The following is a 22,373-nucleotide window of genomic DNA, read 5'->3' as shown; positions in this document are numbered from 1 at the left end:
TGAGCAGATAATAAATAAATATAAAGCGAATAAAGCTCATAGCATTGCAGCCACACACATTAGCACACACACAATTTTATGAGCTTGAAGTGAGGATTTAAAGTGGTCCCGGTTCCTCCAACACACACGCTTTATAAATGGATAAGTGTGTAAAGGAAAAGTACAGGCTTCTCTGAGAAAAGCTTCATTTTCAACAGTCACATCATCGTGCAACAACCAGTAGTACCTGATCTTTAGCTCGACACTACACAGAGCTAGCGTTAGCTTGGCTGAGCCACAGCACTACTAGCTACAAAGATGGCAGGGGTTTGTCATGAAAACGAAAAGCAAAATGTAAAGAAAAACTGATATAGATGGTATGCACAGCAGTAATTACAACACTGCTCTGTACAGCATCATATGAGTCTGGGAAACAAATGACACACACAAACTAGAAATGTCACTGGTGAATTTGGCCTTTAGGTTGAAATGCTAATTTTATCTTAGCGAATCATATAAACTCCAAAATGGCAAAATACAAAGTGTTTAATGGTCTTGTTCAGAAAGATAGCTAAAAGATTATTAGCTGTAGAGCTCAAATTTCTCTCATTTTTGGTTCAATTTATTTGTTTTCAGGCCTTTGATGGACTGCATGAGGTGTTCAGGTAACGAAATAATGACTGATAATTAAAAGAAAAAAAAAAACATTTCAAAACATATTTCTTGAAAATGTTGCACACACAGACACGTGTTAGTCTGAATTTGCTCATCAAGATTTTATCTTTGCATAAACAAATAAGTTAACTGAAGTGACACCTAAAGTGAATTTCCATTTTTCTAGCTTTAGTTTAATGCAGCAAAAGTGAACGAGCAAATGTTCGACCTTGGACTTCTCAGGAATGCATTTGTTTCATTTCCTGACCAATGATTTTTTAAAAGCATAATTGAGGATTTTTTTAACTGCTTATTATATAATACAGTATTATAGCATTATATGAATGCCATAATACCATAACAAGTTGATAGTATAGTGTTTAAGGCATTGAATTCGAAGGTCATGAGTTTAAATCCCAGCCACACCAAGATGCCACTCCTGGGCCGCTGAGCGAATGAAATAAATGTAAGTCGCTCTGGATAAGGCCAATTAATAAATAGTAAAATGACAAACTCCCTTAATCCAGAGCAACTTACAATTATATCATTTATACAATTAATCAGGGCCTTGTTTAAGGGCCCAGCACTCGCAGCTTGGTGGTGTTGAGATATGAACTCATACTTCAAAGTGGCAGCGAGAGAAAGAGATAAAAAAAGTGATGAGAGGATAGAGTGAAAGAGAGCGATGAAGGATGATTGATTTAACAGATGTAGCAGATGGGAAAAATAGCGGATAGAATAATAGAAACAAAATATTCGTCAACACTGTGAAGGATGGACAGATGGATTCTTACTCTTGTACAGAGGCATAAGATAAATAGAGGAAGAGGATGTGTGCATGTGAATTGTCGTTTCCTGAATGCTGTGGCTTCAGACAACTTTGGGGTTCAGGAACTGCAACTTCCTGCTTTGAATTAATGGATTTTATTATGTTTTTATTCAGAGAAAAATTAGAAATTTCCGGAAATATGGGTGAATGCCATTCTTTTTATCTCGAGAGGGATGAACTCGTGCTGATATGCTAAATTTAAGAACATGTTAATATTTGACACACAGAACCAAATGTATTCTGATCATTCCAGGTGAAAGCATTTTCTAAGAGAAACAGCCTATAGCTCCACACAAAGTAATCAAAAAGCATGGACCTCGCAGACATGTCCAGCGGCTAGAGAGACATTTGAAAGCACTCTGCCCAAAACATTTAGAAGCTAGCTACCGTTTAATACTCAAAAAGCTCAAAAGCACAGCAGACTGTGATGAGAGAGGACGAGGCCCAATAGCAAGGCTTGAACCGGCACTGATTTGAAGAGATGATTTCGCAAAAAACAGACTGCAGTGTGACACAGCAACAGGTAAGTGCTACGTCTAAAAAGAAAACACGACTCTCACTCATTGTAGCTGTTATGTAATGGCATTCTATAAGTCTTGATCAGCAAATTGCGTGGTCATCGGTTAGAGTCGCCGCTCTTCGCTGGGATCTGACCCTGAGGTGGTCTGTGTTCCCCCAGGATGGCAACAACAAGTGCTTCTGGGACACTGATGCCATTGGCAGGGCTCAGAGGACTAAGAGAGGGGGACTCAGGGGAAAACAGACGCTCCTTCCTGGTGTTCATGGCCTGGCGGGGTGAAACAGGGAGTCTCTGGATTTCAGACTTAGGGACTGCAGAGCGGGGACGGCCGGGCTGCGACTGCGGTGGTGCTGCTTCTGGCGTTTAGTGGAGCATGTCCTGGGACTTGGGCTGCGTGAGCTGGATGCCAACAGGACCAGAGTGCTGTCGTCCTCTGAGCTCGCATCCGAACTGTCTGAGTGAGACGGGTACGGTGGGGCAGGAGGGGAACAGACAGGTAAGTGAACCTGGAGGTGGGAGAGTGGAGTAGAAAAAGAGAAAGAAGGTTATTGTGAAAGGAAAGGCAATAAGAAATAGAAAACAAAAACCAAGTATCAGTACAGAGTGACTAATAACTGTAGCCTCATTCATCAGCTGAGGAAAGCTCTGTCTCAGTATAAGCTGTAAATATTTATATATGTCACTAATAAAACGCAGCACTTGGTGTATTGTATTTTGTATTTTGAGTTACTGCTTTATACTGTGAAATCTTCTCGGAAAAATACAAATAAAACAAGGCGTAACCATGTACCCACACGTCCAGCAGTAAATGATGAACTTGTGATCGGCTTGGTCATAGCCAAACGCTAAAGCGTTCTTTGTACAGTATTTGGACTAAATGATGGCTGGCGGTAAGTTTGGCTCGTTCGTGCTTTTGCTTAATGAGATCTTATCGACTCAACCTGGAATGGCTCTGTAATTCCCACAATGCTGTTCGTGTTGTGGCTGTAGTAACCCAGCACGTATTCTCCTGCGTCTCTTGGCAAATCCTCTTCTGGAAAAGTCACCTGGAAGCGAAAACGAAAACAAAAAACACTACACATTGCATATACTGCTGGTTCGACAATCGTAAGGTCTTTAGTGTAATCTCACACACTAATCAGATTGTCTGGGTGCTTTTCAGGCTTATTGTGCTCATTTTTTTATTACCTGAGTGGAATGGTCAGATTTGGCCCAGACATAGGCTGCATAGTCCTTGTGGTGTTTGAAGCCCACCTGACAGAAAAGAGGTCACAGAGGACATATTAAACATTATCCTAAACACACACATTGTGACATTTGCAATAATGAAAATCTGACTATTGATCAGAGACTGCTTATTTGCATTTTGTTTATCAGAGAAATTTTTGTTTATCCCAATTATTTCTTTCTGCAAGTCAAATCTTCAGATAGCTCGCAGTTCAAGTAGTGATGAAATACGGACATTTCTCAACTTGGTGCACGTTCTGGAAAACGGATTAGATTAGCATTAGGACAGTGTCTTGGATTCAGAATGACATGATGATCAACATCTGCTGGGTATATTTGTAAAAACATTAATAGTAACAATGTAACGAGTAATTATGATCCTAAGCATGAGCAGTGACTGAGAGGTGTAACTTGTGTGTACTAACAACCAGTACGTGTAAAATTGGGTGGATATGTGCCACGAGCGTAATCATTACCATTATATCTAACCTATCTAACAGTGCCAAGTTATGTTGGCACCCACATGGCTCAGGAGCTTAGCAACAAGGTTATTATGGCTTCATCCACTTCCTGTCTTGAAAGCTCAAATTCCATTAGAACGGGCTGTGCGATTGGCATGTGCTGATAGTAAGATACACACCAGACAGCTATATTTAACCAGCACTTTCTTTCTTGGCACGTTAATAATAAAACTACGTTACAGGAGGATGTTATTAAAATGCCTAGAAGGTCAAGTTACATGCACGGCTTTCAGTTGAGTAGATAAATGGCTCTGCGTTTCTATTCCGCAATTGTACTTATACTGTATTAGTAAAATAAGCCGAATCATGTTGCACTGTTTTTCATGAATGTACAGGAAAAGGTTTATAGAGATGAATCTACAGGCCAATATAGAGTAATATGGCTAATAGAAATTATTTGTGTGATAATCAGTGGCAGCTTGTGGTGATATTGAATGGGAGGCTAAAAACAAATGCCTATCAATATCTTCACAATAGGACGATTGAGCAATGCATTATATCATGGCATAATCTTTCTTTCGGCTTCTCCCATTAGGGGGCGCCACAGCGGACCATCCATGGCATAATAATAGTAATAACAATAATAATAAAGGCAGATAGGAAGCTCATTTTGGCTGTATATCATTTCATCCACATGTCAAACAATCAAACAAAATACTATTGCTTCATCTTTACGTTTGTCATCTGTCCTTTTGTCTAACTTATACTTTGGACAATGTGTGTGTAGTAGGGACTTTAATGTGACTCAGAAGAATGAGTCGTCTCAAATAGTGATTCGTTCATTTTCTACTGGACGCGCATTAGAAAGCATCGCAAAATCTCCGTAGGTTATGTACAGGAAACCAAATTGAGGAATTTACGTCTTAACTCTTCTATTAACTTTTTTGGTCACGTGACTCCCATATACTCTATGCATGGCATTGCGCATGAAAACAAAATTGAGAAGTTCATCTCACGAGTCCTCTCCGAGTCGTTCGTTCTTTTGTCACGTGACTCCCATATGCGCAATGCAGTTCTATGTACATGTATAAATTATTGGAACTATAGTCAGAGTTTGTGTTGGGGGATTATTGAAAATGTACCATTTTATTTTCTTTCTGATCAACGGAACGAAATGATGGACAAAAAAAAGGATTTAATCATTTTGAACGTCGCTAAATCTGATCTGATCTGATCCGCCAATCACTAGTCTGTAGCTCGAATGTTTCCCCGAACGTTTTTTGGAGGAAATAAAATGACTCCATGTTGGATTTGTTCACTGACTGAGTCTTTTATGTTGCTGATGATTATGTTTTAAATGCATCACTAAAGAGGAATGAAAAATATAAACCTGAATGTTGATCAAATGTAGGAGATCAGACAAAACTCATAACCTGTAACATGTTATGATTGGTTGGTGCTTGGCAGTGTTGTAGCCCTGAAGTGCCGGGAAAATCCTTTTATATAATAATTTTCCACTTTTCAAATTTACTCACTAGATGGTGTCTCTCATCACATGACACTAAAGGCAAACGTATGCTTCCTCCAGAGGATACACAAAATGCCCTATTCTACAAACACTCTCATGCCTGACTAATGTCGCTCAGATTCACAGGTGTGTGTGAGAGAGAGAGAGAGAGAGAGAGAGAGAGAGAGAGAGAGAGAGCGTTGGCAGTTTTGCTCTCCTGACTCCTGGCCACAGATAGCGGTGGCATTCAGAAGCGTGATCTCTTGATAACGTGGGGGCGAAAGCTTCTGCTATCCAGTAAGCTCGATCTGAGTGTTGCTTTGTATTAAAGGGAATATTTCACTTTTGTTAGTAACGTAATACTGAAAAAAGCCTGTTATAAAAGACCAGAAGTGATGAAGGAATGCGTATGCAGTGCTGCCAAGGTTCGTTTGAAGTTCAGTGGTCACTCATGACCTTCATTTTAACTGTACTCTTTCTTACCTTGTACAATCCCACCCAGTCCCAGGAGCTTCTCTGGAAACCTGATGCTGTAGTAAACTTGGTTGTCGCATCCGACACTTTGGTCCACTCCTTTTCTACCTCCAGTTTGACTAATGGCAGATCCAGCTTAAAGGGAAACTGCAGAGACACAACCGTTTAGGGCATCTGTATTAACAGCTGCACAAACATCCAGCTTATATGTATATATATATATTTATAGGGGTGTAATGGTACACAGAATTCACGGATCGGTACCTCAGTTTTAATTCACAGTTCCGTTTAATTTTGTTACAGTTTGGTGGAAGAAAATAAAAATATAGAAATGCTTGTTGTTTTTTATTAATTCATTTGGGAACATCAACAATAATAATTTTTTCTAAGCAATTTTAAATAAAACACCTGCTGGGTTAAATAATATATAAAATAATATTTTGTATAATATTTTTTATATTTTATATAATGCAATATTTGATAAAAAATTAAATATTTAAAAAATTAAATAAAATAAAATGTAATATATGGAACATTATTAAATAGTTTACATCTGTTAAACCTCTTTTGGGTAATACAGATGTTTCTATAAGTGTGTGTGTTTTACATTTAATATTTAATTTTCTAAATATATGATCTACATTATTGTTCAAATTTTTCCAGCAAACTTGAACAAATGTCTTCATTCCTTCAATCTTTCATTCGTTTACTCCCTCGATTCTGCGGAATTTTCAGGATTTTCTCCTTTTAAGAGAAATTCTTCAAACTGGAAATAAAATGATAAAGAATTTATAGAATTCAAGAAGACTGTAGTAAAAATAGAAGTGGCAGTGATTTTGCGCATGAGCAAAACTAAATCTGAGTATACAAATGCAAATCGTATTTCTAGTATGGAGTGAGTAGCCATAGTGACACTGCGCTAATTCTAGTTTCTTTATTTTTATACCCCTGGCATTGCTTGTGCATGTTTTTTAGTTTAATAATTTAATTAAATAATAATTTAAAAAAACTGTGCTCAAAGTGCCAGGCGGAGACTAAACAAACTTGAGTCCGCCACTAAATACGTTTGTGAGGGACGTTTTAAATATGTTCCATACATAAAAAGGTTTGCATTCGGTACACGTGCACCAAACTGAAATCCCTGTACCGAAACGGTTCGGTACGAATACGTGTACCGCTACACCCCTAATACATAAATGTATATTCACACTCAACGTGATTGTTTTGTCTCACATGCAGAGAAAAAAGGGCGGAGACAGGTTTGTGGTCGCTAACGGTGTAGCCCATGTGACTGTGGTAAAAGCACTGCGTGACCTGTGTGGCCCCACCAAGCCACGAGGTAAGACCCCGCTGCAGAGCGGCATTATGGGACGGCACGGGGGAACCCGTCCTGCGGAGACGCCACAGGATTCGGTCTGTCCATGCAGGTTTCCTTTTCTTAGCACTGAAAAACGAACAGGAAATAAAACTTGTCTAAATAATGCCAAAGGCATTAAAATCACACAGTAATATACGAACCTTGTGTCATACGTATGCGTTCCCACATCAAACTTGTAGGTTGGTGGAAAATTCAGAGGTCCTTCCATAAACTCGTCCATCACAGACTCGCTCTTTTTTGCAATGTTGAGCTGAAAGACAAGACCAAAGTTGAAAGCATGGTTAATAATCACTTTTTAAGAAGTAAATCGGTACAAATGCTATGCATTTAAAAGGCTACGTTCACAACAAGGTTGTTGTTAGACATCTGGAAAATGTCGTATTCTGTAGTTTGAGCACAAATTTCTAATCATCGATTGCCTTTATTAGGTTAATTAAAACAATGCAGCTCTACTTCATATGCTAAGCTTCCCATCTTAGGCACTGGGTTTCCATACTTCACTTAAAAATGTGTAATAAAGTGTACAGGTCGCAATCTTGCATGTAAAAATAAACGACACCTGGCGTCTGTAATTCGTCTCTAGATTCCGCTCAGCAAACTAAAAAAAGCAGTATTGATTTTTTGCCGATAGTTTCGGTCAGTGGCGATTAAACCTCTATTTGAGATGTTGGATTTCTGATTAGAAGGTTTCGAATTAAAATCCAAGCACCACCAAATTGCTGCTCCTGGGCCCTTAAGGAATGCCCCTAACCCTAATTCCTTGTGTTAACGGATGAATACATTTTAGACATTGCCTAGTCAGATCAGTTTCCGTTGAGCTACTTAGAACCAAGTCTGATTCCCAGGCTGTTTGCCTGATCCCTGACGATCTGGACATTTTTAAAGAGTTAATTATTAAAAGCAAAGCAGAGTGTAAACTACACAAACTAAAGCATTATAACATGTTCATCATAAAACTGAATCATAAAACATCTTCATTGTGTTTCAACGATGACTGACCTGAAAACACATGCGCAGTAGGTGATGCACCAAGACGGTGGAATGAACTTCCCCCAGATGTCTGAACATGGAGTTATTGGCTATCTTCAAACGACGGGTGAAGACCTACCTCTTTCTGAAACACTAAAACTAGCACTTTTTCTGGTTTGATTTGTCTTTGTTTAAAGGCAATTTTAAGTTTGCAATCTAGCGAAACACTGTTGACTTATTCATTGGTAGAGACTAAAAGCACTTTTGTAAGTCGATCTGGATAGGAGGGTCTGCTAAATGCAGTAAATGTGAATGCAGTAAAAGTGTGTGTGGTCATGAAAAGGTGCTGTATGAACAAAAACATTTGTGATGAAGGTTGTGATGAATTGTGTTGATCGTGAAGCAGTGAAGTGAGTGTTCAAGTGTCTTCGGTGACTTTTTAATGTAGAGGAGCAGCACGTTTTTAATAACCATCAAAGATGCGGATCTGCATGCTCAGGTTGGGCACCACTTCACCCTTAATAAAAATATGAACAACTTAAAACAACTTAGACATGAAGCACAATGTGTTCATTGCTAGTAGGACTTGCCAGCAATCAACTTTAACAGAGGTGAACTAAATAAATAAAGGACCCTGATTGATTCATATTAAGCAAATTGCTCATTTCGGTATCAGTACTGGTATTATTATCATAGAGTACTGGTATCGTTTGTTTCGAATTCTTATTTTTTCATCGATATCAAGCTGTAATAAAAAGAATAACATTGAATAATCATTAGGTACGGAAACCTTTGCACGCAACAACACAGACCATAAATGTGTTGATGAGCGGACCCGTGTGGAGGTAAAAGGAACTGCACTGAATTTCAGCATTAATTACATTGAGAATTATTATATTATATTAAATCAATAGAGTACATTCTATGATTATACCGAATGTTAATAGGTAGATTGGATCATATTTTCTGAACTTTAAAATTAATATTACATATCCTCGGTCTACAAAGAATCTTCTGAAACTGTACACTGTACTGGTACTCTCTGAGGGTCTGAAATCAGTCGTCCCTGAAACTCGAAACCTCACCTGATCTTTCTCCCAGAGCACAGACAGCTTATTGTTCTCGATTGCACTTTTCACCACGTGGATATCGTAGTCATCGATGCGAAAGTTCAGGTCACCGAACCAGAACACGACACTGTGGAGAAAGAGAGCACGCATCACGAGCCTGAGGTTAAACCTGGCTTTGGAGTCGCAGCATCATTTTGAAATCGAAGGATTTTCTTCAAATTAGTTAAACAAATATTTATGTGGATACCCTACACCAGAACAACCTAAATGCTTTTCTATGAAGAGCCAAAAATCAACTTTGATTGAAGGCCGTGGGCCAAAACGAAATTGTACCATTATATTAAAAAAAATTACGTTTCCATGACTCCTCGCATTTATGATTTCATAATATTTGAAAATGAATAAATAGAAAATATGACTTAACTAATGCAGATGTATTTTGAATTCTATTCTATTACTAGTTCAAAGTTTAGTGAAACGTACGCGGTGGTATCAAAATGTTTCGAGACTAGCTTTGTTTACAAGAAAGTACTTTATTTATCCATGTTTGCACAAGATCACCTCCAAAATAGTCCCCTTGCACAGCAATACAGTGCTCCAGCGTTCCTGGAGCGTCTCGAGCACCTTCTGCTATTTGAGGGCAAAAGTCCTTGCAGAAGCTCTAATCTGCAAGAAGATCTGGCGAGTAGGGTGGGTGTGGAAGTCAGAACATGTGCATTGTTTTCCGACGATCATCATGCACAAGTGGCCGAATGGTTCTGACGTCTCTGATGTTCTTCCGCTCGCCAATCAAAATACCTTGAACGACTGGTTGCAGACGTGGGAAGTCACATTTAAATTTTGATACCACCTCGTACAGTATAATGAGAAACACTCCAATGTCTTCTACAATAGAGTTCAATGAATGAGGCAGCTATTTAGTGACTGCTAATGAAATACATGAAGCGGGACCAAATTTTCCAAAGGTTTTTCCAAATAGCAATATGTAATATACCCTAGGATATACAGTAATCCCCCGTTTGTAGCGGTGGTTACGTTCCAAAACGATAAACGAAAAACTGCGATAAACGGACACCACTCTGTTTACAAAAATCTAATTTTATGTATACAGTACTGTACTGTATTAACAATTTAATTCATTTTATAATTAATAATTATATTTGTGATAATAAATTTCATTATTTCAACATAAAACTCCATAAAAACGATTCCCTATAAGTTGTTAAGGATTATCGTGCTATACGCGAAAGACCGGGAAAATCAGCCAAACAAATTATTTACGTGGCAAATGCAATTCCGCGAGATTCGAACCGGGGGATTACTGTAATTTTAAAACAAAAACTATGCATTCCAGTAAATAACCTTTCATTTCATATTTCCCTTTAAAGCTATTAGTGTGGCTGATGTAAAACTATTCTTACCAATTACTCCAGTTAACCCAAACTTATGTAGCTAGTACGTTTTTATATTTATAAACAGAAGTGGTAAATATTTTTCTCTTTACTGATATAAAAGTGGGGTTAATTAATCAGCAGTATGACCTCAGTGTACAATGTATTGTCATTTTAAAAATAGAAAGAAATATGAAATAACAATTCAGATCTTTGCTAAACCCCTGGCCCCACCCACTCGTGGTCCAGCACACCCACGGCAGCACCGCCTTCGAATTGCTGCTGCTGCAGGATGCTCTCAAAGTCCTCGATGCGCTGCTCCAGGTTCCGCATGTGAGCCGGCAGGTGGCAGTTTAGGAAGCACATGGGGTGACCGAACATCATCATCCTCACACTCACTCCACCCTTATTCCCCTAGAAGGGTGAGAGAGAGAGAGGGAGAGAGAGAGAAAGAGAGAGAGAGAGAAAGGGGGAGAGACTGATTCCTAATGAAGTCAAATAATCTCGAGTGATTTATGATCACGTATTTTGTTTACTATTTTATTAGACAAAGCCTCATGATATCACAATATTTCAGGAGACCAATGCTCTCATTTCTAAATTTGTCTAATAAACATCACACTGGATTGAATCTAATAGGTAACTTCTTTTTCACTTCCTATTAAGTGACGCATTTACATTTACGGCATTTGGCAGCCACCCTTATCCAGAAGCGATTACATTTATCTCATTCATATAACTGAACAGTTGAGGGTCCCAGGAGTGGCTGGGATTTGGACTCACGACCTTCTGATCAGAAGTCCAAAGTCTTAACTACTGAGCTACCTACAGTTTCACATGGCATGCAGGTCATCACATGATTAAAGTCCTTTAAATCCAGGAACAGGAGCTGTTACAACTGCACATGTGACAACTGCAGGTATTTGTTATGATAAATAAAAGGAGAAATAACCTAGTGGGTGTACAGATTATATAGAAACAAGAACAAGAAATGACAACGTGACAATGCACGATAAAAGCTTTACACTGACTCCTTGGTGTTGACATGGCAGAGAACTTCACCTGGTACCCGCAATACTAGCTCTAAAGCCAACAAAGCTCATCACCTTCAAGAAAGTTTGAGGAAAGCCAAGTTTTCACCACTTATCCAATTATATATATTCTATTTTGCAAGCAGATGCCATAGTGATGTGTCAGCAAAACCTGGTTCTCAGATTCTACTCCTCTCATGACAAGCTACCTGAATTAAGATGAAATGACACTACCAGTTAATGTTTGAGGAATACAGCTGACCTGGTATAAGCTGACTTCAGGGCATTGTACATGACATCTGTTGACGCGATTATGTTGTGTTGTTAAAAAGCCCATAAAGAACAGATCTGTCAGTGATTTTGTAGTGACACTGCTGCTTATCCTTGTGTCAATACATTGCAATTGCTATGAAGGTGGATGACTCATTGAGATGTAGTGCCACTTTTCCCCTTTTATGCTCTGATGGCATGTCGAGGGCTTGAGAATTCCTGTTAAGAAGGAGGAATTCATATGCATAAGCCTGTAATTGGCTGCTGTTAATAATCAGGAGCTGTGGGTTTTGATGTGATGTGATGCTCAGTGAGATGCAGCACTATTGGAGTAGAGCAGAACAGAGCACAGCTGTATTCCCTGAGGGACATCTCACACACAGTGTTTTCAATCAGATTTCAGGTTCAGAGGAGGATTTTTCATCCATTGTATTGCAATCTAACATGGCCGATTTTGGAGGCATTTTGGAGTTGTTAGAAGTGATGCTGAATTTTTGGCCCGACTGAACATGAGCATTGTTTATTGTGTTCACTGTCTGTTTAATACACTTGGTGGGTTAAAAAATTACTGCCTGTGCGTGCGTGTGTGTGTGTGTGTGTGTGTGTGTGTGGACAAGCTGCTGTGCCCTACTGCATACGGCTCAAAGGAGACTGCAGCACAACCTTGGAGCCATGATGACATCAATACACGAACTCTGTGACGTCTATGCACACACACACACACACACACACACACACACACACACACACCTAACTCTCTCTGGCTTGCAATGATCATCAAAGGTCCATCTGAACACCAGGTCAAAGCCTAAGACACATCTCTGAAGTTAAACATCAGAAGGATGGATGAGAGGAGCTGAGCCGCAATAGTGGCGGAGAAATGAATTTAAACACGAGTTCGATCAAATGATTAAAAAAAAAAGATGTAAAAAAGAAGTGAACATAAAGTATGCCAGTGAGGCTTCGATGAGCAGCCACAACAGCGTCTGCGCTCCTTGGCACAGATTCTACACGTCTCTGGAAAGGTGTCGGAGCGATAAATACGGTTCTGTCCTGAAATACTTCCCCTTTAGCTGCTGTTTTGATGATATTGGACACATCGCCCCAAATTCTTCCATACATATACTTGTGTGGATTGTGATGGCCATAAGAATAGATTTACAGTGGTGGATGAATATAGTATAGAAACAGTAGGTAAAATGTGACTCCAGTAAAAGTGAAATTGCTCCCTTTAAACTTCCACTTGAGCAAAAGTACAAAAGTATTGACCTTCAAATGTACTTAAGTATCCAAAGTACTATGATTCATTATGGCTGTAATGTTCCTATTATCAGTTTATGTGAAAAGACTCTAATGTTACTCTTAACACACCAATATATTAAAAGAATATCATAATTAGTTATTAATTAGAGTCAGGAGTTTCTTCCAACATTTATTCCTGATGCTGAACTGGATGTTGGTGATGAGCAGATACCACCAAGCAGCGATCAAAACAAGTTCAAAACAGAGCGTGTGCTCGACACTGATCGGTGCGTGTTTGACCGGTTAAGTTTTTATCCGCTCATTATTAAAGAGAAACGACTGATTTTGCAAAATGTAGTTGAGTAAAAAGTGTGATATTTGGTTTTGAAATGTAAAAGTAAACGTCTCCCCAAATGGAAATACTTCAGTAAATTACAGAAAAGTGTAGTAACAAATTAAATTTACTTCATTACTTTCTAACACTGGTCATTTGACATGATTCTCATTATTCATCATCCTAGACGAAGCCATGCCCATCAGGATAGACATGTTTTATTATAGGGAACTTTATATTGGCAATAACTCTTTCCTCTAAGATAACAGATAGACCCAAACCATAGGCGGGGGGAACAAATCAATTCTTGCCCCGTCTGTAGGTTTGTGGTGAAATACTATTCAGATGATTGTATAATCCAAAGCTGGAGTTTATATTCTACATTCATCCTTTTTAAAAATAACACCATAAAACTCTTTAAAGCCACAGCTTATCTGTTTAAACTGAGAACAGCTCTAGAGTGCATGCTCTAATATTTTAATATGTGTGCTTGAATGAAAGCATGCTATAGCACGTAAACAAAACTGAAAACATTCGTGCAATCTTAAAAAATAGGATTGTTTAACCTACAAGTGTGAATTTAGTTTTCCAGCCTTGATCGTTCCCACTCAAGTGGCTCTTGCATGAACACAACATCAGCCTTGTGGGTGGTGGATGAGGTTTACATAAGAATTATCCAAAATTAGCCCCACCCACTCTACAGAAAAGTAAACATCTAATCAAACTGTGAAATGTAGATTGTTCCCAACACCGAATGTAAATAAGTTGTAGTCGGATGATGTCCAGATTTCGTGACTCACCCAGCAGCCACCGAGGCCGGTTCGTGTGCTTTGGGTCTGGATCCCACGTAGAAATGGCAAGTGGCAAAACTTGGAGAAAACCAGCAGCAGAACTCCCTGCATCCTTTGAGATGCCACCTAGAGGTCAAAACAGGAGCTGTACTCAGATCACGGGATGGAAAGATCGGATCATTAAAAAAATAATATAATAATAATACGAATTTTTTAGCAATTATCAAATGCTAGTGCATTTTTGCCAAGTTATAATTCGCAGACATGATTCTATAATTGTTCACTATTATAAAGTTAACTCTTCAAGAAAACGGCAGGAAAGGTGGTGTTAACTGTGTCCACATCAGGCATTAGACAATAAGACGTGACAGTTTTGGGGAAAAAAAACAGTCGATTTTTATTATCAATTAAAACAATAGATTCTGTGTTTGACAAAGTTCTTCAGAGTGGGCTGATACTTTTAGACCTGACTGCAGAGATGTGTCTAGAAGCATTGCTTCACTAACCTGCACGTAACCGAAACGTCCGAGTGTGTCCATGCACAGCTCACTCCACTGGTCTACGAAGAGCACATCCTTCAGCCTCTTATTAATCATACAGCTCACTTCCTGCAGCCTGCGGAGGGGAAACATTGTGTGATGCAGAAACATCTCAGAGCAATGACACAGATGTCTCAAAGAGTCAACAAACCCTGATCCTGCAGGACTTCTACCCAGGAGAATGTCTTTCCAGCCCTTCTGACTATTGCACCTGCTCCTGCTAATTTCTCCTGTTAATTTCTAAAGCTCTTTAGAGGTTCACGTTGGAAAGTGAATGTAATGTTTCTAGCAGCAGGTCTGGACATGTAGCTTGAGACAGTGGGGAATATGACAAACCATCTCACCCAACAATAAACATGTCTGTGCTCCCGTCACTGACTCCCGGGCCGAACAGCCCGCTGATGTCATCGGGTGGCATCGCTGAGCCAACGTTCCACGTGACAATGTGAATCCTACAAACAAGAAAACTGTTATTAAAGAACAGAATTTGAATAATGAGAGTGGATGAAACAGAACAAATGGAACATGTCTTAAATATTAATGTGGTTAATAGCAAGCATGTCATTACTGAGAGATCCACAGATACAACCATTGAACCACAACAATGGAAACAAACTGTCATTAACTAAAGAGCTACAGTACACTATTGTGGAAAATAAATAAAAAGCAAAGAATCAAATGGAGAACCCGGCTGTTAAAGAAGAAGCACTTCACTGAGAATAATGAGAATATAAAAACGTGCCATTAATGGAGTATCACATATTTATATGGAGAACAATGTCATTAATGGAGAGTTATGCCTTTGATTGCCCCCGTAATCGAGAACCATTGCCTTAATAATAGAATAATGCCCCATAACGGAGAACCATGCACTTGAATATAAACAAGGCCAATTGATGGAGAAAGCCATGCCCTGAATTATAGAACAATGCCTTTAACTGATTACCCCAATGTTAATGGAGAATAATGCTATTAGCAGAAAAACACTCAGCGAAAAAGAGAACTTCTTCTTCTTCTTCTTTCGGCTGCTTCCATTATACCCCATGTCCCTCCTCTGCACATGTCCAAACCATTAGAATATCAGTAGAAGAATGCTAAGGATGGAGCCACCAGGAAGGAGGAAAAGAGGAAGGTCAACGAGGAGGTTTATGGACATGGTGAGGGAAGACATGCAGGTAGTTGGGGTAAAAGAGGCAGATGTAGAGGACAGGGGGGTATGGAGACGGATGATCCGCTGTGGCGCCCCGTAATGGGAGAAGCCGAAAGAAGAAGAAGATAAATATATTACCTCTTTTGTTTTAACTAAACTAAAAAGTGTGTTAGTCGTTTTATTTTGACAGCTTCGTGCTATAAAAATGGCGCAACCGGAAATGCTCTTGGACCAGACATGCGCAGTTTCATCACGACATGTCTTATTGTTTACATCCTTAAAATGGCCTACAGAAAACTATAACGTTACTGCAGAATGTTTGCTCCTTTTTTTCGCCTCTCAACAGTGGAATAAACTGCAGAACACACCGAAAGACTGAAAAACAATGAGAACGCATTACATACAACTATACCAGGATCGATGTATAATCGCTATGCTTTCACATGCAGGGTTACATCTTTGCCCAATTCCCAAAAACATATATTTTGGCACAATCTCCAGCATCCCCATGGGTAAGGTTTTGGAAGGAAGTTTTGATTACCTTGTTGTCAACATGTGGGGTGTCTCTGCAAATGAGACACTGGTCTCTGGAGGGCTTTCCTACTTAATAATAAATGAATGAATCAATAAGGGTATGAATAATTAATGAAAGAAGTAAGCCATTACAGCCATTACGGCCATTACGGCCTATCGGTCCTGCAGCATGTTGTGTAAGTGAATTAGGGCACTTCCCTGAAAACATCAACATGGTTATGGATCAAAAATAAAGACGTAGCAGGACATGTATTGACAGCAATGACAGCATCCGTAGACGTACTAATGGGCTTTTTAATGTTTTCTTCTGAGACCGACTGCTTTTTTTCTGCACAACAAAACACACTATGGCCCCCATCCTAAAAAGGGTTTCCTATTTCCTAGTCTATGAACTGAAAGTGGGTTTGTAAATAACAGGTCAAGTATCCAAGTGAAGTGGTCTCAATCTGTTTCCAAAGTCAAATCTAGCACAGTTCAGCTGAAGTGAGAAAATGACTTGACCCTGAATTGACCCAGCCGTGTTTTGGGTTGAGGCATTTTGACTAAACATGAGCTGCGAAACTGAGCTGTGAGGCGTAAACTGCAAAAGCACAGAGCTGTCTGTAGTGTTACAGAAATGCCATGTGTTCTGGAGATTTATTCCAACAGCAACAAAAAAAAGCCTGGATTTACTACATAAAATGCTTTAAAGTAGGTGCTGGTATCATTTTTATAGCTTCTTTCTAGGTCCACTTTTCTGTTGTATTTACCTGAGCAATACATTTTAATGAGTTGTTTTAGCTTTTTTTTTTGCTTTTTGTTACAAAGCTTAAGTATTTGTAAGTTTCATAAATGGACCATAGATAGCATAGATTTCTGTAGGAGAAATGTACAATAATACTCATAATTCATTAATACAGTCGTAATTAATTAACTACAGTTTTTGTAGTTAGCTACAGTTGTAGTTAATAGTAGTAACCTAAGATTTAATGCTGCACAATTTCCGCATGGTTACCTGAGTACTGGAAAATATACACCTTTAACTTCTTTCTGAATATGTCTTACACTATTTGCATATATATGAATTACCGTCCCGATATATCCAGCTTGGTCTGAAATAAATTTTTCAACATCAAACTCACATAAAGATTATACTATATTTACTATAGTGTCCTAAAAACATGTTCGTGATTTAACACCAATAGTATAATCTTCCAGATTGACCAACCCGTTCTGCGTTTTAAAAACTGGCTTTCAGGCAGAACGTGTGGATTTTCCAGCAGGATACTACTTAATACTAAAAATGTTTTGTCATGTTTTGTCATCATGTGCTTGGCAGAGCAGCTCGAGATTTTGTAGCACAAGCTGCTGTGTGATATCTGTGAGTGGGAACGTGGCCAGTGTAGCCTCGCTGAGCTCATTCTGTCACTCACAGATTAGAGACCATGACGAAGACACGGATCAGGGAAATCAGACAGTCGCCGCTCTAATTGTTTTACCCTCTGTTGAGTCATGGACTCGGGGGAGACGTCGTCCCAAAACAGCCCTGTCTCAATCCACAGAGGCTTTAATTAGGCTTTAATGTTCATGTTAAAAGCTGACAGAAAAGAAGGTGTGGCCTGTATATTGTCAGTTACAGTCAAGGAGGTGTGGCCTGTAACACTCAATCACAGACAAGGAGGTGTGGCCTGTGTACATGTCAATTACAGTCAGAAAGTTTTGGCTTGTGTACATGTCAATCACAGTCAAGGAGGTGTGGCCTGTGTACATGTCAATCACAGTCAGAAAGTTTTGGCCTGTGTACATGTCAATCACAGTCAAGGAGGTGTGGCCTGTGTACATGTCAATCACAGTCAAGGAGGTGTGGCCTGTGTACATGTCAATCACAGTCAGAAAGTTTTGGCCTGTGTACATGTCAATCACAGTCAAGGAGGTGTGGCCTGTGTACATGTCAATCACAGTCAAGGAGGTGTGGCCTGTGTACATGTCAATCACAGTCAGAAAGTTTTGGCTTGTGTACATGTCAATCACAGTCAAGGAGGTATCACCTACAGTATCTCACAAAATTGAGTACACCCCTCACATTTCAGCAACCCTTCAGCAATATCTTCTAAAAGGACAATACTATAGAAATGAAACTTTAATTATAGTGTACACCCCTAAGGGAACATGTCAAAACTGTCCAAAGTGTCAATATGTTGTGTGAGCACCAGTTATTTAGACAAATGAGAAATGTGAGGGGTGTACTCACTTTTGTGAGATACTGTATACACCTTGCAGTTCCAGTGAAAGTGCCATGTTCTCTATATACCTGCCAGTCCTAATAAAAGGGAAGTTGCCTCTGGTAATTCTCAGCTCCACTGACAGAGGTGTGGGCTCTGTACCTGTCTGTTTTATTGAGAGAGACATGTCCTCCTACTCCTCCACCATTTCATAATGAATTACACCGTATTATTTTAAATAGAAAAAGCGAAATGTTGAGACCGTTTTAGATTGCTGGCTGCTTTAAATATCACCTCAGAAGGAGAAAGAAATCATGCACACTGTTAACCTTTAGTAAGCCTAATGCTTCACTTTCAAGGGGGAAAAAATGCTGTATAATTGCTATGGCAACACATTCACAAGCAGCACAGAAAATCTAAGCCACAGCTCTACAAGTCTGTATATAGTTTCATGAGATTTAAAGAGAGGCGTTCTTACCTAAAATCTCCGTCTTCATTGGACGGCTTCTTGTGTGTCGCTTTTTCTGCAGTGCCAGGACTTATGAGAATGGGCTCCGGTGTTTGGCTCTGGAGGTTGGGTTGTGGAAAAGAAGTGGAATGACTGCTTGCTTTAGGAAGAAGACTCGAACTCCGTCCAGCTTGTACAGGAGGACTAGGGAACGTTAATGAGTTTGGCTTGGTGCTGGGGCTGAACTGGGTGTTTGTATTTGAATTTAGCTGAGCATCTTTTGGTCCAAGTTGAGAATTTTGTGGACTGCGATGTCCTTGTAGCATATCTGTAGGTGTCTGAGATGTAGAGCTTGCTGCTGGAATAACGGGTAAAATAGCAGGGGGGTCCACAGTTCGGGGGGATTTTACCCCAGATCTGGCAGCAGGCCTGGGTCGGCTGATGCTAACAGAGCCGGACACTGAAGCAGTGGATGCTGGGATTCCACGTTCCTTCTGGGATGTATCTGATATATTGGCAGTGCTGAGTGTAGGGTTTAATGTCTTCGTGGTGGGGCAGACTGAAGCCGGAGGGGGCAGGATGGGAACTGAAGAGGGGCTAAGCCTTGGTGCTCCTGTGGACTGCATCAGGAACGAGCAGCTCTGGCCAGTCAGTGCTGGATCTATCAACCTACAGAAACATAATATTTGACATTAAAAAACATAAAATAAAAAGGAGATTAAAAGCATCAGAAAAACACAACAATGGGGAGGTAGTAGCCTAGTGGTTAAGGCATTGGACTTTGGATCTAGGGGTTGTAGGTTTGAGTCCTGGCTGCCACTCTTGGGGCCTTGAGCAAGGTCCTTAACACCCCATGGGTGCTCAGTTGTGAAAATAGAGGATAAAGTACTCCAGTAATGGATGGTCTCAAACCTGTGAAAGAGGGAGGGTGGGTGTTGGTCTACTGTGTGAGGATTAAAAAAACAAAACAACAACATTGTGTTTAATGTATACTAGATAACATTACAAAAGGAAACTTTAGCATTGGTTAGCTAGCCCAGTAATCATGTTAGCCTGAGACTTTACCACTTACTCAATTGCTGCTGTTGCTGGTTTACATGCATTTCAAACTCCCACCAGTCACTGCTTTACAGAAGTGTATAATGTTTACAAGTACACTCCTTGTTTACAGTCCTATTATTTTGCACATTGTACTGTACAACGTACTATACAGAAGGTGTCTGTTTGCACTAGGTTGTGGTTAGGACAACTTTTTTTTAGTCCTTAGCTCTGTGTTACGTAGCTCTATGCTGTGTGATGTGGACTCTTGATATGACTTGAGCGCATTTTAATCAAGAACCTAAACTAATCAGCCAATGTTGGACTTGAGCAGTTTGTTTAAACTGTTATTATTATTACTGTGTTATTAAGTAGTGACGGGATCTTTCATGAACGATTTGTTTATTTTGAATGAGTCTTTAATGTAACTCAGAAGAACGAGTCCTCTCATAGAGTGATTGGTTAATTTTCTACTCAGTGCATGAGCAAAGCATTGGTGCGCATTCGTTCTTTTGTCACGTGACTCCCATACACTATGCAGTAATATAGAAATATATAAATGATTGGAACTATAGTGAAAGTTGGTGCATGTAGACATGTTCGGGGATTGAAACTGTAACATCTTATTTTAATTCTGAATAAAGGATCAAAATGAACTAAATGACATAAAAAAAAAAGATTTGTTCATTTAGACGAACAAGATTCAAAGAACCCAATTTAGTAAAATAATCTGATCTTCCCATCACTATTATAAAGATTCTAAACTTCAGGTGGATCCTGTTCCTGAAACCTGTCCAATACACGTTCTACAAATGTTAAATGAATCCAGTAAATATCTGTGAGAGTATTGAATGTAATAAGTAATATGAATTTGTAGAAATGTCAGAAAATGTCAAAAAAAAATGCAATGACGGCTGTAATAAAAAATAATAAATAATTTTTAAAAAGGCATGATATATCTTGTGCGATACTGATAAGGGGATGCAGAATAGGTGATAAAAGTGTGAAGGGTGAAACGAGGGCGAGCTGAGTTAGCATGCTCTTCACACTTCCTCCTTTCTCTGTCTGGTGCTGTCTGCAAGACTGTATGTGTATGTGTGAGAGTGAGAGAACAAGAAAGAGACAAAAAGAGAGAGAGAGAGAGAGAGAGAGAGAGAGAGAGAGAGAGAGAGAGAGAGAGAGAAAGAGAGAGAGAGAGCGGGATTAGGGTTTGGATTTCATGTCCTGTCGCTGTACTGATCAGGATGTCACGACTGACATCAGCAGGCTTTCAGAACTCTCACTCAGTGAGGATCATCTTTCTTCCTGCAGATGACAGACAATCCCTCTTTCCCTCCCTGTCTCATCTATCCTGCTCCACTTTCATGTTGCCTGGCAACAACTTCCATGGCCCAACAACCTTTGCTGGAATTCTGCAATCCCATAATTCCTCTGTGATGATGGGACGCTTTTCCTTTGCACTGGCGGTGTTGTGATGTGAAGGTTAAAAGGTCAGATTTAACCGATTAAACTCACACTGTCCATACTCCAGTCCCTGACTGTATTTTACTCCTACGGTGAACTTGATCTGGATCTAGAGAAGTGTCTGAGCGAAATGCGAGATAATGCCTCGCTCTGGCTCCATCTGCTCGACGTGGACAGATCGGCGAGTTTTGTGCAGAGGAGTCTTGGGACAGAGCTTCGCAAACAGACCGGGTGAGATCACATGCGCTGCAGTGTTTGATGAGGAAGAAAATGGCATAAAGTCAAGTGTGGAACGCATCGCAGTGCTGCTGCTGCTTTATTCTCTCCAGTAAAAAAAAGAAAGAAAAAAAAAAGGGAAAAAAAAGACAATAAATAATATATCTCTATAACAACATACTGATGATAACCATAATATGAATAAATAAATAAATAAAAAATACAAATAATAACACAATGCCTCCCAATCAAATTCCAACAATTTCTAAACTAGAAAGAAAAACTCAGTTCTTTGCCAGTATGACACACTTCATGCACTTCTGCTCACGCTCATTAACACCCCCAGTGAGCATGGTGCTGACTGTACGAGGATTATGCACGAGTATTTATATCGGGGCTGATAATCAAGCGCTGGATACATTTCAGCTCTGATGTGACACTGTTAAAAGTATTTCAGTCCATTTTACTTAACGATCAAATTTATCTTTCACACAAAATGAAGATGCAAACAGCTTTCTAAATCAGCTGGGCGATCAGATATTAGCTCAATATGAGCTGTGGATGCTCGCTGATCCCTGTATCATACAGAGAATAGAAAATAGAAAAATGTAATTATGATGAACAGTCAGCCTGGTGCCTGGTTCGCCTCCGGTTAT

The 22,373-nt window shown here is 39.5% G+C and overlaps 1 protein-coding gene across 1 annotated transcript; it reads right to left on the bottom strand.

Annotated features, from left to right (window-relative positions):
• Nucleotides 1-1,538: 1,538 nt before the first annotated feature.
• Nucleotides 1,539-21,586, bottom strand: LOC124393928 (inositol polyphosphate 5-phosphatase K). Its single transcript, XM_046861990.1, is given in 14 exon segments — nucleotides 1,539-2,281; nucleotides 2,284-2,488; nucleotides 2,924-3,028; nucleotides 3,171-3,236; nucleotides 5,661-5,798; nucleotides 6,885-7,095; nucleotides 7,170-7,279; nucleotides 9,084-9,195; nucleotides 10,698-10,873; nucleotides 14,137-14,253; nucleotides 14,634-14,742; nucleotides 15,011-15,118; nucleotides 19,030-19,668; nucleotides 21,553-21,586. Coding segments are annotated over 13 exon segments (2,256 nt in total). The 5' UTR covers nucleotides 19,626-19,668; nucleotides 21,553-21,586; the 3' UTR covers nucleotides 1,539-2,078.
• Nucleotides 21,587-22,373: the final 787 nt, after the last annotated feature.

This window comes from Silurus meridionalis, chromosome 11, assembly GCF_014805685.1.
Source record: "Silurus meridionalis isolate SWU-2019-XX chromosome 11, ASM1480568v1, whole genome shotgun sequence".
In the NCBI taxonomy this organism is placed as follows: domain Eukaryota; kingdom Metazoa; phylum Chordata; class Actinopteri; order Siluriformes; family Siluridae; genus Silurus; species Silurus meridionalis.
This window is presented reverse-complemented; position numbering and strand designations above follow the sequence as displayed.